Source organism: Cinclus cinclus, chromosome 26 (assembly GCF_963662255.1).
Source record: "Cinclus cinclus chromosome 26, bCinCin1.1, whole genome shotgun sequence".
Lineage (NCBI taxonomy): Eukaryota > Metazoa > Chordata > Aves > Passeriformes > Cinclidae > Cinclus > Cinclus cinclus.
Window position 1 is genome coordinate 5,850,830 of NC_085071.1, and position 15,909 is coordinate 5,866,738.

General features: G+C 51.6%; 1 protein-coding gene across 1 annotated transcript in view; it reads left to right on the forward strand.

Annotated features, from left to right (window-relative positions):
* MACF1 (microtubule actin crosslinking factor 1) overlaps nucleotides 1-15,909 on the forward strand; it is a 135,701-nt gene that overhangs the window by 71,528 nt on the left and 48,264 nt on the right. The window contains exons 40-52 of the mRNA XM_062509220.1: nucleotides 241-417; nucleotides 871-994; nucleotides 1,297-1,505; nucleotides 2,408-2,725; nucleotides 3,517-3,683; nucleotides 4,595-4,751; nucleotides 5,440-5,557; nucleotides 6,787-6,849; nucleotides 7,556-7,797; nucleotides 8,250-8,379; nucleotides 9,210-9,409; nucleotides 10,077-10,572; nucleotides 11,165-12,636. Coding sequence (XP_062365204.1) covers nucleotides 241-417; nucleotides 871-994; nucleotides 1,297-1,505; nucleotides 2,408-2,725; nucleotides 3,517-3,683; nucleotides 4,595-4,751; nucleotides 5,440-5,557; nucleotides 6,787-6,849; nucleotides 7,556-7,797; nucleotides 8,250-8,379; nucleotides 9,210-9,409; nucleotides 10,077-10,572; nucleotides 11,165-12,636 — 3,873 coding nt within the window. The remainder of the gene's footprint in view (nucleotides 1-240; nucleotides 418-870; nucleotides 995-1,296; nucleotides 1,506-2,407; nucleotides 2,726-3,516; nucleotides 3,684-4,594; nucleotides 4,752-5,439; nucleotides 5,558-6,786; nucleotides 6,850-7,555; nucleotides 7,798-8,249; nucleotides 8,380-9,209; nucleotides 9,410-10,076; nucleotides 10,573-11,164; nucleotides 12,637-15,909) is intronic.

The following is a 15,909-nucleotide window of genomic DNA, read 5'->3' on the forward strand; positions in this document are numbered from 1 at the left end:
ACCTGCCTGCCTGGACTTCCAGGACATAGATTGTAGGGCAAGGATTATCTTCTTCAGGGCTTGGGCAACACCTTTGTCTTGCTGTTTGTTTGCATGTTACCCCTGATAATTCATTTAGCTTGTGGCAAGATTGATTTTTTTTTTTAATTGTTTTTATTCTCTTGCTGATTGCCATGCCTTTTCCCACGGGTTGCTCAGTGCTTGTGTGCATCCCTGCCACCTCTCGTTGATCCTTTGCAGTGCTCCAAGCTGGGCTCCCACCTGAACACCTTGCTGGATCACTACCAGCAGTTCCAGGAGGTGGCAGAGTCTCTCAGAACGTGGCTGCAGGAGAGTGAAGCTGCCCTTGGGAAGCTGCTCTCGGAGACGGTTTCCTCAGATCTGGCCGTGCTGCAGAAGCAGCTCTCCAGCACCAAGGTACAGGGACCTTGGGGAATTTCCTGGGAAGTGCTGGAGCCTGGATGGGAATTTGGCTGCTCTGAGCCATCAGCAGCAGGGTGCAGACTTGACCTGTTGGGGTTTTTTTGCTCGTTGAGGGCAATGATGCACCTGTAGAGGTTCTGGTGCTGCAGGTCAGCTGGGGTCAAACTTCTGGGAGAGGTGCTCAGAGTAAGGACCAGGGTCTGCAGTCACAGACACCCCAGAGGGACATAGAGGGGGACATTCCTCCCTCATGAGGGTGCCAGAACACTGGGACAGCCCAAACCCTCTAATCCAGCTCTGCCTGCAGTGTGGGGATAGATTTTTCCATCATTTCTTAACGATTTGCTGACAAAGTGCAGAGGGTGTAAATGGAGCCCTGAGCTCCAGGAGTGTGGGAATTCTGTCTGGGACCCAGCTCTGATTTTGGCTTGTCTTATGTGAAAACAGCAACTGCAGGGAGACCTGGCTGAGCACCAGGTGCCAGTGGAGAAGCTCCAGAAAGCAGCTCGGACCCTGCTGGACATCCAAGGGGAGCCAGCCCCAGACCACAGGCACATTCAGGAAACAACAGGTACAGAGCAAAGCAGTGTTGGCAGGGAGGGTTGGGGAGAGTGAGAACAACCCAGAGAGGGCAAAGATCAGTCACTTTTTGGGGAATTTGGGGGTAATCACGTAGCAGTGCATCCTCAGGGTTTGTATTTGCATGTGGGGAGGGATGTGGCCACTCGTGTTGTGTCCCCTGTCTTGCTGCTGAGTTTGGGGACAGGGATTTGTCATCACTGAGAGTTTTGGGGGAGCCAAAGGTGACCTTGGCTGCTCTCTGAGCTCTTGGAGATCTGTGCCACTGAGTGTCCTCCGTGCTAAACCCTGCAGATGCCATCGTGAGTCGCTTCCAGAGCCTCTCCCAGCAGATGTCGGAGCGCTCAGACCTGCTGCAGAAATCCATTGCCCAGTCCCAGAGCGTCCAGGAGAGCCTGGAGAGCCTCCTCCAGTCAGTGGCTGAGATTGAGAAGAACCTGGAGAAGGACCAGCCAGCTGTGCTCTCCTCTGCCTCCATCCAGGACTCGCTTGCCACGAGTGTGGTAAGGCTGAGCCCGGCTCCCTCACCTCAAACACCCCACATTTGGCACCTGAGCCCCAAATTTGGCACCTGAGCCTTGAATTTGGTACCTCTGAACCCCAAATTTGGCTCCTAAGGGGCCCAGGTGCTCCAGGTAACTCGAATTTGGCACCCAAGCCTGGAAGTTCGCACCTTTGAACCCCAAATTTGGCATTTTGGGGGCTCAGGTGCTTCAAGAAGCCCCAAATTTGACACCTCTGGGGTCTGGATGTGGCACCTGAGTCCCGAATTTGGCACCTCTTGAGTTCCAAATGTGGAGCTCAGGTGCTCCAGGTAATCTCAAATTTGGGGTTTTAGGGGGCTCAGGTCATCCAGGAAGCTCCAAACTCCTGCACCATGCAGGGCTTGGTGGGGTTTAACTACTGAGTTTTGAAAGCACCAAAAAAAAAACCAAAAAAAAAAAAAAAAAAACCCAAAAACAAAACAAAACAAAAAAACCTAGAAAGGAATATGAGCAGAGCCTTTTTATTTTCATGGAATCACTGAATGGTTTGGGTGGGAAGGAACCTTAAAGACCTTCTAATTCCAATGTCCTGCCATAGGCAGGGATACTTTCCACTGGACCAGGTTGCTCAGGGTCCTGTACAATCTGGCCTTGGATATTTCCAAGGATGGGGCAGCTCCAACATCTCTGGGCAAACTGTGCAAGGTCACAGACTTGTTGAAAAATCTCCTTTTTTCTTTACAAACAAGATTTCAGACACAGGGAAAAGCAAAGCATGTTGGGCAGGTCAGAAAGGAAAGGAAAACTGGGATATAAAACTATTTTTTCCCAACTCTGGTCGTGTCACCTGCTGCTCCCAGTGAGTTCTGCTCAAGAACCTTCCTTAAAAAACCCTCCCTCTCCTGATGTGCTCCCCACAGAAGCTGAAGCAGGACATTGCCAGGCAGAAGAGCTGCCTGGAAGCCACCCGAGAGATGGTGACACAGTTCACAGAGGCCACCGACAGCCCCGCGGCCTCTGCCCTGCAGGACAAGCTGGCCCAGGTGACAGAGCACTTTGGGAGGCTGTGCCAGCAGCAGCAGCAGAGGGAGGACACCCTCAAGGGCCTCCTGCCCAAGGTGGAGCAGTATGAGCAGCTCTGGGAGAAGCTGCAGCAGTTCACAGAGAGCAGGACACGGATGTTGGCATCTGGGAATCAGCCGGACCGGGACATTGCTCACTTCTCCCAGCACATCCAGGTGAGGCACTGGGGCAGCATCCAGCTGTTCCAAGCTGTGTGAGAAGGGGATGGCATTCCCAGCAGCTAGGCTGGTTTTCAGATGGCCAGGCTTTTAGGATCCAGTCCAAATGTAGTGGCATTTTACCAGTTAAAGACTCCATGGGGTTAAAAGAGCAAAATATCCCTGTGCTGGCAGTGAGGGCAGTGCAGAATGTGCACTCTTGGAGGTCTTAGAGAATTCTGGAATGGTTTGGGTTGGAAGGGATCATCTCATCCCAAGTCCCCTCTCAGGGACAGGACACTTTCCACTACACCAGGTTGCTCAGGGTTACCTTGGATACTTTCAGGAGTGCTGTGGGCCATGGTGGCTGTGCAGGATTCCTCCCTGTGGCTTCCCAGAACTGTTCTGCAACAGGGGGTGGTTCATCTACAGCCTCAGAAATGCTGGAAGGTGAAACCAGAACATGAAACCAAACACCTGTGCTGTGGGAGGGATTGGTTTGGCTTGGGCTAGGGCATCCCATCCCATCCCATCCCATCCCATCCCATCCCATCCCATCCCATCCCATCCCATCCCATCCCATCCCAGTCACCAGCACTGGGGAAAGTGGGAATTGCCCCTGCAGCTGCTCAAAGGATTTGCTGAGCTGGAGGAGCAGGTGGCAGTGAGCTGTGCCCAATATTTGGCACTGGTGCCACACATGGCACTGCCCATAAAGGGTCTCTCCAACTCACCAGGATGTGGGACTGCCCAGTTCATCCCCTTTGCTGCTGGGCAGCATGGTCAGCATCACCCTTTTCTCTTGGCAGGAGCTGAATTCAGAGATGAGGCAGCACCAGGAGGACCTGGCCACCCTGGAGCACCTGGCTGAGGAGCTGAGCTCCTGTGGCTTCACCCCCAGCACCTTCCAGCAGCAGGAGAAGCTGCAGAGCCTGAAGAAAGATTTCCTGCAGCTACAAAAGGTGACAAAAGACAGGTGAGTCCCAGGGAGGGGAGCTTGGGGGTGGCTTCATGGTGTGAGCCAGACCCTGTGGAGATCTCCATTCCAAGGAGAGGAGCCAGCTCTTCCTGCTGCCCTCCTCCCACACCAGGATCCTGAGGCAGCTCTGCTCCAGCTGACGCTTTAAAAAAAGCCTTGGCTGGGGGCGTTGTGAAAAATTCCTGGTGCTGCAGCAGGAGCTGGCGTTCTGCTTTTCCCAGCTCCCGGCGTGTGGGCTGCCACAGCTCCATCCCAGAGCAGCCTGGAGTGCCCTGGAATGGGGATAAAAGGGAGCTTGAGCAGGGTCAGAGCAGCAGCATCCCCAGGAGTCACACCTCTCTGGGGTGTACTTCCAAAATCCCTGTGGAATGCTGGCAAGGTGGTGGGGGAAAAGCAGATGGAACTCCCAAAAATCCCCAGAAATTTGGCCCTGTGCAGGCTGCTCGCAGCAAGGATGAGCCATAGGGGCCTGTGACTCCCATCCAGGGGCTGCCTTGTTCCTCCAGGATGGGCTGAATGGTTGGAGCTGTGGCCAGGGAGGAGGGGCAGCACAGCCTGGGCTCTCTCAGGGTGCAGGTGACTGGGGGGACATAGCATGAATGAGCTCTGTCTTCCCAAAAAGTGTCACTTACCCCAGGACAAAGAGCCTGGCCAGGTTGGCAGTGGTGATCCCATGGCTATTGGCCACCACTGGGGTGCCCAAAAGTGCAACCAGCCAGGATTTGAGGGGGTCAGCAGCAGTGAGGGGCTGGCATGGGGTGCACCCCATTTTGTGCTGTTCCCAGGCAACATCTAATAATAATAATAATTTAAAAAAGGGCTCCTAGAGACACAACCATGCTACATTCAGGAGGGGGTAATTGCAATGCAGAGCACGAGCTCTGACTCTGAAACCTTTTCACTCCCAGAGAAAAGGATGCATCATCCTGCCAGGAGCAACTGGATGAATTTCGGAATCTGGTTGGCGCCGTGAGGAAGTGGCTGAGGGAGAGTGAAGGCAAAATTCCACCTGCTGAGACCTCCCTGGGCACCCAGGAGCTGCAGCAACGCAGGCAGCAGATCCAGGTGGGCCAAGGGAGCTGGAATCAAACTGGGAAAGCCTTGAAATGCTGGAATGTGAAACAAACCCCAGGAAGCAGAGGCCTGGGAGGTGGTTTATTGTCTCAGGAATCCTCAGTGTGCATCCAGTGGCTTGCAGAGCAGGGAGCAGTGTGAGAATTCCCTTGGTTACTGCTTGGTTTCCTGTCACTCCCTGTGCCTGCTCTGGGTGGGATTTGGGAGTGGGAGACCCGAGCACACTCATTTTTTTCCAAGTGTTTCCCGTGGTAGATGTGGAAGGTGGCCTCCTGTCACCCGAGCCCCCACAGCACAGGGATGTGATAAATTAGGATGTGCTGGGGTTTGGCTCAGAGGCAGAACAGCTCTGCTGAGTCACCCACAGCCCTCACACCCCACGGCAGCAGGATTGGGCTCAGCCAGGCTGGGCTCTGCAGGGAGGAGGAGGAGAAGGGATGTCCCCAGAATGGTGGGAGGGAGAAGGTTTCCTTCAACAGACCCATTAGTTGGGAAGAGCTTTTTGCTGTTTGATTCCCCCCTGGCAAAAATAGATGTGGCACACCCACTTCCCTGATGCAGCCATGAGCTGGTTCCCTGGGTGCTGTGTCCTGGTGTCCCCACAGAGGGGACAGGCGAGGAAGGAAGGGCTGTGGCTGGGTTAGTGTGGCCTCCAATCCCAAACTTTGCTTTTGAGCAGGATCTCCTGGAGGAATGGAGGGGGAAGGGGCCCCAGGTGGAGGAGATTGGCCGCAGAGGGACCCTCCTGGAGAACCTGATTGTGGAGATCACAGCTCCCAACACCCCACCCAAGGCAGGTGAGTTGTGGCCAGCGCTCCTGAGGACAACTCTGCTGTCACCACTGCATCTTCTCTGAGCAAAAAATGGGGTTATTTCCCCCTTTTAACCAAATTCAGAGGGCCTGTGGTGATCTGAGTATCATGGGGCTCAGCCCAGTGGTTGAGTTGTTGGCACTCATTACTTTAATGCATCATCTTAATTTATCTTAATTAATTGTAGCTTAACGAACTCTGAATTTCCCTGTGTTTGCTGTGGGGACACGTATCCCTCTCTGAGCTCATGGAAGTGGCTCCTGCTCTCTCCTGGTGATGTTCTTCAGCCTCCTGAGGGTTGGAGTGTTTTAATCAACCTCCAGCATTTGGGTTTCATATCTGGATGACATTTGGGGCTGTGATAGTCAGATGTGATTTACTGGTCTCCCTTTTGGCTTCAAGTCTGTGAAGCAATGAGATTATGTCTGGTTCATTTGGAAACCAGCTCTAAGATGTCTTCCAGCCTGTGAGAACAAGTCCCTGGACTCTCATCACTGATGGGAATTTACAGGAATTTATGGTCTGGATATGTTTGTTAGGATTAAGTGCATGAGCAGTTCTTTGGGAAACCATCAGGAGAGGCTTGTGGGTGACCAAAGGTGCAGCCCTTTATGTCTATGAAAGCTTTAAACTATGTGGCTGGAAAAGAGAGACTTGCCTGAAAATGTGAATCTCCCTTTGGCTGTGGCACCTGGTGTGCAGAGAAGGGACACTGTGCATCCTGCATCTCTGGGCAAAGAAAGCATGAACACAGGGCTGGTTTGAGTAATTTCATCCCATAAAAAAAAAAGAGGATACAGGGGAATGAATCCCTTCAGGGAAGGCATTCGGCACTTTTATTGGGTATAATTCACAAAATCATGCTCAGGGTAGCAACTTCCCAGTCATGGCAAGACATCTGTGGTCCCCAGGATTGCAGCCCATGCAGGAGCCACGTTATCCCTGCTCTCTGGGTGATGTTGGGTTGCTGGCAGAGCTGCCCAGCTCCAGAAGCTTCAGAAGCTCCAGAAAGGCAGGAGCAGCTCCAGGAAAGTGAGGGGAGCAGGAGGAGGAGAGATAAAGGGACTCAAAACCAAATGAATGCCCAGTGCTGGGCAGGTGGTTGGTTCTTGGTGGTCCCTGTCATGCAGCAGCCATTCATCACTTGGTGTTTGCATCCCTAACACTTCTGTCTTCTCCCTCTTGTCCCTCTTGTCCCTGTCCCCTCTGCCCAGGTGCCACTGTGCCTGCTCCAGGAGGCTCAGGAGGCAGCGTGAACGGATACCACACATGCAAAGGTGAGCTCACTGTCAACACCACTGAGGCATCCCCCTGTCCCTTTTTTATCCATGTATTTCCATTCCCGGGGAATACAAACCTCAGTGTGACACCATCAGCATCCCCAGCAGAAGGGAAATGAGCTTGGCAATGGGTTGGGAATTCTCAGCTGCAGCCGTGGAGGGTGGAGGTTGGGCTGAAGGACAGAGGGGCAGCCTTGGGGAGTGACAGCACCCTGACACCTCCTCAGGTGGTGTTAGGAGCTGATAAATGGGAGATCATTTTAAGGCCTGCAATTAAATTTATTGGTTCTGTGGGATTACAATGGCATCCAACCCTCCAGTTTGAAGAGCAATTTTAATTATTGCCCGTTATCTGCTGTTAGTTCACCAGTTCAACAAGATAATAGGTGCATAAAAATGGCTTCATATCTTGGTGCCAAATTATTCAACCTTGTATTAGCAGAGGCTTTATGGAAAGGGGGCTCAGTTTGCATCAAGCTCACAGTCTGAGAGCTTTGTTTGTGAACTGTCAAAGGGCACAGGGGGGGACAAGTGGAAAATTCCCCCGTGGCAGGAGAGGTGAGGATGATGGACAGAGCACAGCCCCTTAGAGCTCCTCATCTTCAGCTGTCTGTGCCTGCCTGGGGCTGGGTGAGAACCTGACAGTCTGAGGTGGAGAATGGGGGGCAGTGGTGCTGACCCCAGGCTGGTTTTTTGGGCGCAGATCTGACGGAGATCCAGTGTGACGTGTCAGACGTGAGCCGGCGGTACCAGGAGCTGGGCACGGCGCTGCAGGAGCGCCAGCAGCAGCTCTCAGCCATGCTGGACAGGATGCAGGAGGTGCAGGAGGAGGCCAGCTCCATGCTCAAGTGGCTAGAGTCCAAGGAAAGGACTCTGTCCGAGCTGGATGCCTCCTCCTCACCCACCAAGACGGAGACGATGAGAGCCCAGGCTGAGCACAACAAGGTGACTTCTCTTCCCGACTTTCTGGGATCATAAAATGGCTCTTAAAGATTGTCCAGTTCCACCCCTCTGCCATGCATCCCCCAGATGATCCCAGAGATGTGCCTGATTGCACAGAATTGGTCACAAGGGTTTGCCCTGAGTTTGCCCAGATCAGGAATTCCAGGCAGATCCGTGGAGCAGCAGCTCAAAATTCCCCTTTGCTTTTAGACCTGTTGATGTCAGGCTGAGGGAAAAAGAGATTATTTGGAGCCCTTGCTGCTTTCTCCTGGAAAGCAATTCCCAGCCTTTCCCTTACTCTGCAGCCAAGTCAGCTCACAATATTGTTAAAAAATTGATTTAATTAAAGAGCAAAGAACACAAATTATCCAGCTTCAGCTTGTAGCTGCTGCTTCGTTCCTGCTCAGTGATTCTTTCGCCCTGCATCTAAGAAAGTTCAAATCCTTATTTTCCAGGCATTTCTGGCTGAATTGGAACAGAATTCTGGGAAGATCCAGAAGGTAAAGGAAGCACTTTCTGGCTTGCTGGAGAAATATCCAGATTCCCCAGAAGCAGCGAACTGGAAGAAGATGCAGGATGACCTGAGTAAGTGCCTGGAGCATTAATGAGGCTTCTGTCTCCAAACATCACTTTAGATGTGGTTCAGAAGTGTGGGGTGATCCCAAAGTCATGCTAGAGCAGAGTCACTTCTAATTAAAATTCAGTAAACAGCAAACCTATCTCTGAGCTGTCTGGTGTGGTAGATGTTCCTGAGATGAGCACTGTCGTGATGAATGGAATCTCTATGATGGATGTGGATTTTAAAGGATTGCCTCCTTAAAAAAAAAAAAAGCAAAAAACCAAAAAAACAAAACAAACAAACAAACAAAAAAAAAACAAAGAGGGGGATAATGTGTTAGTGGCACAGGTTGATTATTTTGATTAAAAGCTTCATTGCTTGATATAAAATTCTAGTCATTAGTGAGGCTATCCTAGGTAATTAAGTGTTGACTTAACAAGGCAGTGTGTTCAAAAAGAAGCCCAGAGATTCCCTTCTTTGAAGTAGCAGGGACGTGTTGACTCCCTCCAGGAGATCTGAGTGTGCTGTGTAAGGATGGGCACGCATTAGAGTATCCTCATTTATGGGGCCAGGGATGTGAGATGGCTCAGCCCAGCTCATGGAAGTAGTGACTAGAGCACAGAAATCCTGCTTGCAAGGTTTTCTCCTCGGAGCTTCCAGAGATTTCAAGTTCTTTGTAGCCACTAGATTTGAGTAATGGCTTATTAGAGGAGAGTGGATAGAGCCATGCTGGTTTTATTGAAAAACAGAGATATTTCCCACTGGGAAAAACACAGGGAGGGGAAAATAACCTTGGTGATGGAGGTGGGGGCTGGCCAGGAGCTTGACCACAGCCAACAGAGGTTTGGTGCTTCAGACTGCAGGTGGGAGAGGGCCAGCCAAGCCACGGCAGCACGGCAGCAGAAGCTGGAGGAGTCAGCAACCCAGCTGGCCACATTCCAGACTGCTGAGGCCCAGCTGAGGCCTTGGCTGATGGAGAAGGAGCTGATGATGAGCGTGCTGGGCCCCCTCTCCATCGACCCCAACATGCTGAACGCTCAGAAGCAGCAGGTGCAGGTGAGAGGGGTTTGTGCCTTCGTGGTGGGTGCAGCAAGGAGGAGAGTGTCTGGTCCAGGAGGGAGGTGGAAGGTTGTGAGCACTCTGGTGTGCAGTGAGTGTTCTGAGGTCTCATGGCTCCTCTTCCAAACCCTGCTGAGCCCAAACTGCTGTGAGTAACTTGAAAAGGGTGCAGTGCTCAGCTCCCTTCCCTCACTGCATTGACTCACTGGTGAATCACTTGGCCCTTCTTGGAGAATGAAATTGCTTTAAACAAGGCCTGTGCTGATGCTCTGCAGGACTTGCTAATGCTGCCCCTCTACCTGCCAGCCTGGCCCTTCCATTCCTTCTGCTTCCAAATCCTAACATGGCTAGAACCAGCCACATCATGGAGCAGGAAAGCCCCAGTGGAGATAATTAAATTTTCATCTCATCTATGTGGTTTATGCTACATTACAAGACAAGTAAGAGAGAGCAAAGTCCTGGAGCTGCAGACCCCTCCCAGCTTTTAAACTTCCAAGGTCACAGTAAATTCTGGGCTACTCAGCCCAACTGCTGTCTCACCCCAGTTCCTGTTCCTGCTGATTCCATGGGCTGGATAAAGCCCCTGGAGGTCTGGTTTGTTTTGACTGTGTGTACTCGGAGCTGTCAGTTTTATGCAAACATTTTTATGTTATTTCTGTTCCAGTTTATGCTGAAGGAATTCGAAGCTCGCCGACAACAGCACGAGCAGCTCAACCAGGCAGCTCAGAGCATCCTGACTGGCCCTGGAGATGTTTCTCCATCCACCAGCCAGGTGCAGGATGAGCTCCAAGGGGTCAACCAGAAATGGTCTGAGCTCACGGAGCGCCTCAACTCCCGCTCCAGCCAGATTGACCAAGCCATAGTAAAGAGCACCCAGTACCAGGAGCTTCTCCAGGGCCTCTCAGAGAAGGTGAAGGCTGTTGGGCAGCGCCTGAGCAGCCAGTCTGCCATCAGCACCCAGCCTGATGCTGTCAAACAGCAGCTGGAGGAGACCAGCGAGATCCGCTCGGATCTGGAGCAGCTGGAAGAGGAGATCTCAGAGGCTCAGACCCTCTGTGATGACCTCTCCATCCTGATTGGGGAGCAGTACCTCAAAGATGAGTTGAGGAAACGTCTGGAGACAGTGGCACTTCCCCTCAAAGGGCTGGAAGATCTGGCAGGTGAGACAGAGGAGGAGTTGCTTAAGAGATGTTGGGATGTCGAGCTCCTCCAGCCCTGCTCTTTGCCAAAGGGCTCTCCCAACACTGGGTTTATAAAAATAATAGGGGAAGCACAATTTATCACTTTTTTGGGCTCTTCATGGGTGTTTTATGTGGGATCAAGCATGGGAGAGTTTCAGCTCCAGAAATACCTGAGCCTGGGGAGGGGGCAGAGGTGTTTAGCCCCACTGACATGGCTCTTCACCAAGCAGGGTGCCATGTGCTTGGAAAAAAACCAAACAGGTTCCTAAATTCAGATTGTGGCATGAAGAAACCCCAGTGGTCACCCTCTGATCTTGAGATACATCTTCTGGTTTCTGAGAGGTTACATTTAGAGACTGGTCAGGAGATCTGAGACTTCTACATTACCACTGCCTCTTACTACTTCAGAAATTTATGAATCAGTAAGCAAAAAGGGGCTGGTGATGCAATGGAAAGCTCCTTCCTGTTAATCAAAACACAGTTGGTGCCTCTGAGATGATTTTAAATAATTGCACTTTGCTTATTTGATTTTGAGCTTAATTGTCACTTTCTAATCTCATTGCCACTGCAGCCGACCGGATGAACCGACTGCAGACTGCGCTCGCGAGCTCCCAGCAGTTCCAGCACATGTTTGATGAACTCAGGACCTGGCTGGATGACAAAAGGTGCCAGCAAGCCCAGAGCCAACCGATTTCTGCTAAACTGGAGAGGCTGCAGAGCCAAATCCAGGAGCAAGAAGAGTTCCAGAAGAGCCTCAACCAACACAGCGGCTCCTACGAGATGATTGTGGCCGAGGGAGAATCTTTGCTGCTTTCAGTCCAGCCTGGGGAGGAGAAGACCACTCTGCAGAACCAGCTGGTCAGCCTGAAAACACATTGGGAGGAGCTCAGCAAGCAGGCTGCTGACAGACACTCCAAGCTCAAGGACTGCTTGCAGAAAGCTCAGAAGTACCAGCGGCACACAGACGATCTCCTGCCCTGGGTGGAGGACTGCAAGGCGAGGATGGCAGAGCTGGAGGTCACCCTGGATCCAGTGCAGCTGGAGGCCACTCTTCTGAGGTCCAAGGCCATGCTGAGTGACGTGGAGAAGCGCCGGTCCCTGCTGGAGATGCTCAACAGTGCTGCTGACATCCTGACCGACGCTTCCCAAACAGACGAGGATGACATCCGGGATGAGAAGGCCAGCATCAACCAGAAGATGGATGCCATCACAGAAGAGCTGCAAACCAAGACTGGGTCCATTGAAGAAATGTCCCAGAGGCTCAAGGAGTTCCAAGAGAGCTTCAAGAACATCGAGAAGAAGCTGGAAGGGGCGAAGCACCAGCTGGAGATCTACGATGCCCTGGGGCCACAAGCCTGTAGCAACAAGAATTTGGAAAAACTCAGGGCACAGCAGGAGGTGCTGCAGGCCCTGGAGCCACAAGTGGATTATCTGAAAAACCTCACTCAAGGTTTGGTAGAAGATGCTCCATCTGGATCCGACTGCTCCCAGCTCTTAAGCCAGGCTGAGGTGGCTCAGCAGGACTTCAAAGCCGTGAAGCAGAAAGTCAACGACTGCTGCTCTCTCATGGAAAACAAGCTGGAAGGCATCGGCCAGTTCAGCAGCAGGGTCAGGGAGATGTTCTCCCAGCTGGCAGATCTGGATGATGAGCTGGACAGCATGGGCCCCATCGGGAGAGACTCCGACAGCCTCCAGTCCCAGGCCGAGGACGTGCGCGCCTTCCTGGGCAAGCTGCAGCGGCTGAAACGCGACATCGAGTCCTCCGAGAGCGAGTGCAAGAAAATGCTGGAGGACGAGGGCAGCCCCGACTTACTGGGGTTGAAACGGGAGCTGGAGACTCTGAACAAGCAGTGCTGCAAGCTGACAGAGAGAGGGAGGAACCGGCAGGAGCAGGTGGAGACGACGCTGTCGCGCGTCGAGGATTTCTACAGCCGCCTGAAGGAGCTGAGCCATATGACCACAGCAGCCGAGGAGAACGAAGCCTTGCAGTGGGTGGTGGGGACAGAGGTGGAAACCATCAACCAGCAGCTGGCAGACTTCAAGGTAAGTTTGATTCTGTAACGGTTTGGGGTTGGTGTTTTTTATTTTTGTTTTTATGTCTTGGGTTTTTTTTTTTTAAGTGGTTTCTTGGCGTTGCGGGTTTTTTGTGGGCTTCGAGCCGCGGCGTCTTCGTTGTTTGTTGTGGTTGTGAGTGGGTTTGTACTGAGATGTCCTTGCTCTGGAGGATGTAAAATCCTGCTGGTGGACTTGATAGTCTGTGGTGAAAAGGTGTGGAAAGATTCTGGGATTGGCAGGAAAATCCCTGTTTTGCTGGTGATGGGTGGTGTTGGCATGCCAGCACCTCGTGGGCTGGTAGAGGTGGGTGGCATTTAGATTTTGGGGGAGGAAGGGAGGGGTTTGGAGTCCACCTGAGCTGTGAATTTGCACCATTTGAGAGTCTAGTCCAGATCAGATCCTCCTGTAGGTCCGGCCATGCCTGGCCCACTGCTCCTGTTTGTTGTTCACTCCACCTGGGTCACAAATTACGTCCGTTTTGAGATGCTTGGGCACAAAAAGAGCCACAGATAAACTGTGGGACAAGGAGTGCGCCCAGGAAATAAAACCAAGGTGAAGTTTTATGTGGATGCTCACATTTCCAGCAAGGAGCTGATGGAGACCATCAAGACTTGAGAGAGGGAAGAGTTGGAGTGTGTTTGATATAATTCTGTACAGTATTATGGTGCTGTTACACTACATTAATTATATTAATATGGCTTAGAAATTCTCTTGCCGTGAAACTTCTATTCCTGATGTGCTCAGGAGCTGATGATTGGGCTGATTTACATCTGGCTGCTCGTTTCCTGGTGTTAATGGGGGGGTGGGAGAGAGAGGCAGTTTTACAACCATTTACTTTTCATCTCATGGCTAATTGATCCCGTTCCACCGCTTGAGCAGCTCTTTGAAACCTTCACCAGGACAAGGTGTTTCTGGTTTGGGGTTTGCCTACCCAAAAAAAAAAAAAAAAAAAAGAGCTGAAGTGTATTTATGGGACAAATTCAACCTCACCTGATGGTGTTGCTTGTGTTGGGCAGTTTGCTTTGAGCTGATGTCGATGAGAAGGATTTAAATTCGTCATTAAAAACCCCAGAGTCACTTGGAAAAAATATATCCAAAAAGGAGATTTTAGTCCTTAAAATCAGCAAACCTTTCCTGCAGAACAGGGATTATTCCTGGCTGAGCAGCTCTCATTAGGAACGATGACAAAACCCAGACTGGGCAGGAGCAGCTTAACCTCACCGTGGGGTTTGCATGTGGTGCACAACTCAGTGACCTTGAGGGTGACCCTTCAATGCATGGGTGACCTGAACCAAGGGGGTTTGGGGTCTCAGGTGTCCTTACCAAGAGTCATGAGGCCATTTGGGGCCTTTGTGGGTGGGAAAGTGAAAGCTGCAGCAGTGGTGGGAAGGGTATTTTTGCTGTGTAATGACTGGGAATGGAATGGGGGGAGAAGCACAAGTGGAGGATGGAGCAATCGTGGCACCAGCAGAATTCCTTCATTCCTCCTTCCCTCCATTCCTCCCGTGCTCGGTGCATCCCGAGGGATTTTTGCACAAATCCTAAAGGCTGCAGAGCTGATCTTGGCAAAGCTTCACCTTCTGGTCCTGTCTAAGGGGAATACAATCCCAGATCCTGATCTGCATATGGAAGGGCATCAGCAGGGACTGGAAGGAGAGCTGTGGAAAAACCCTGCTCTGCAGGGAGCTCGAGGGGCTTCTCTTGGTTGTGCCAGGCTTTTATTTCCCAATAAATTCCCTCCCTAAGACAACATCACAACTCTTGCCCTCCTTGGATTGCAGACCAGGGGCATGCCTGGAGTGTCCTGGTGGAGCAGAGGAGCTCCTGGTGCTGGCAGTGCTTAGGGGGAGGATGGGGTGATGGATGGGGTGATGGATGGGGTGACCGGGGCTCTGTCTGTCCAGAAGGCTCAAATGCAGGCAGATATTATGTCTTAAGGCATTAATTTTAATGAACATCTGTGTAAATGAGATGCAAATTAGGCATGGCCCCGGGGGCTCGAGGCAAGTTGCCAATGGAGCCCTGACAAAGGTGGGCACTTCTGGACTCATTGTGTCCCAATTTTAATAAAAAAAGATACATTGAAGGCTCTGGTGGAGGCTGGGAACGGATGACTTTGGAAACAGCTCATGTTTGAAGCTTCCCATGTATTTTTCTTTTCCCTTTTCTTTCCCCTAAAGGCCACAACCTCCTTAACTTTTGGAAAACTGCCATTTGAGCATTTCCTCTCTCCCTCCCCAGCCCCTTTCCCAGGTCACAGAGGGACTAATCCTGGCTTTGGGATGGATGAGTCCTCTCCTGCTGTAAGTTTTCCTCCTGGCCGGGTTCCTCGAGGCAGGAGGCTGGGAAGCAGCTGTTGGATCATGCTCAGGGGAAAGCTTTGTTTGCAGGAGGGGTTTTGCTTCATGGGATTTTGGGGACGGGTCCTCACCAGCTCCCACAGCCATCAGGAACCAGGACAATGATCCGGGGTGGAGCTGGAGTTCAGGGAGTGTGGGAAAACCAGGCAGGGACTGGTTGGTTGTAGGATTGTAAGAAATCCCATCAGGAGGAGACTTTAAGGGGGTCATTGAATTCAGCCCTGAGTTTTCTGGTGAGATCAAGTGCAGCTGAAAGGCATTTCTGTGGTTTGGAGCCTGTGCTTATATGGACATCCCGATGGATTGCTTTGGATCCAGCTGTGCCACAGCAGAAACAACTTGGGTTTATCTCATGTTAAGCTGTCAGAGCAGAGGAACCTCATCTTTAACTCCTGATCTCCAGCAGGAGTTTAAACCAAGGGGTTCTAGTTCCATTGCTGCCTCTCTGAGGAGCCTCTGTTTTGTGTAAAAAGGTGCTAAAAGTCGGGAGAATCTTTGTGCTGAGCTTCACACAGCCAAGTTGGGCTTTTCAGCACAAGGGACAAGTGCCAGGCACCAGCAGCAAGAGCTGCTCGTAGGAGTTTCCAGGCTGGGGCACTTCTTCCCCCTCCACTGTCTCTGCTGTCAGCTCAGGTTTCTTCAAAGCTTACGCTAATATTAAATTTTAATGACTGGAATCAAATGAGCTACAGTTGAGATGTTTCTAAACATAACAGCTCTGTGGATTCAGTTTGGCAAACAGCAGAATTCCCCAGGGGAAATGATTCCCCAGGTACAGATGAGACAGGGGGGTCACTCACGTGAAGGCAGAGGGGGTTTCTGCATTTTGTCTCCATCATCAGCAACCCCTGATCAGCTGGAATGCCCCGAGTGAGAACTCTTCACCCCAAAAATGGTGAAA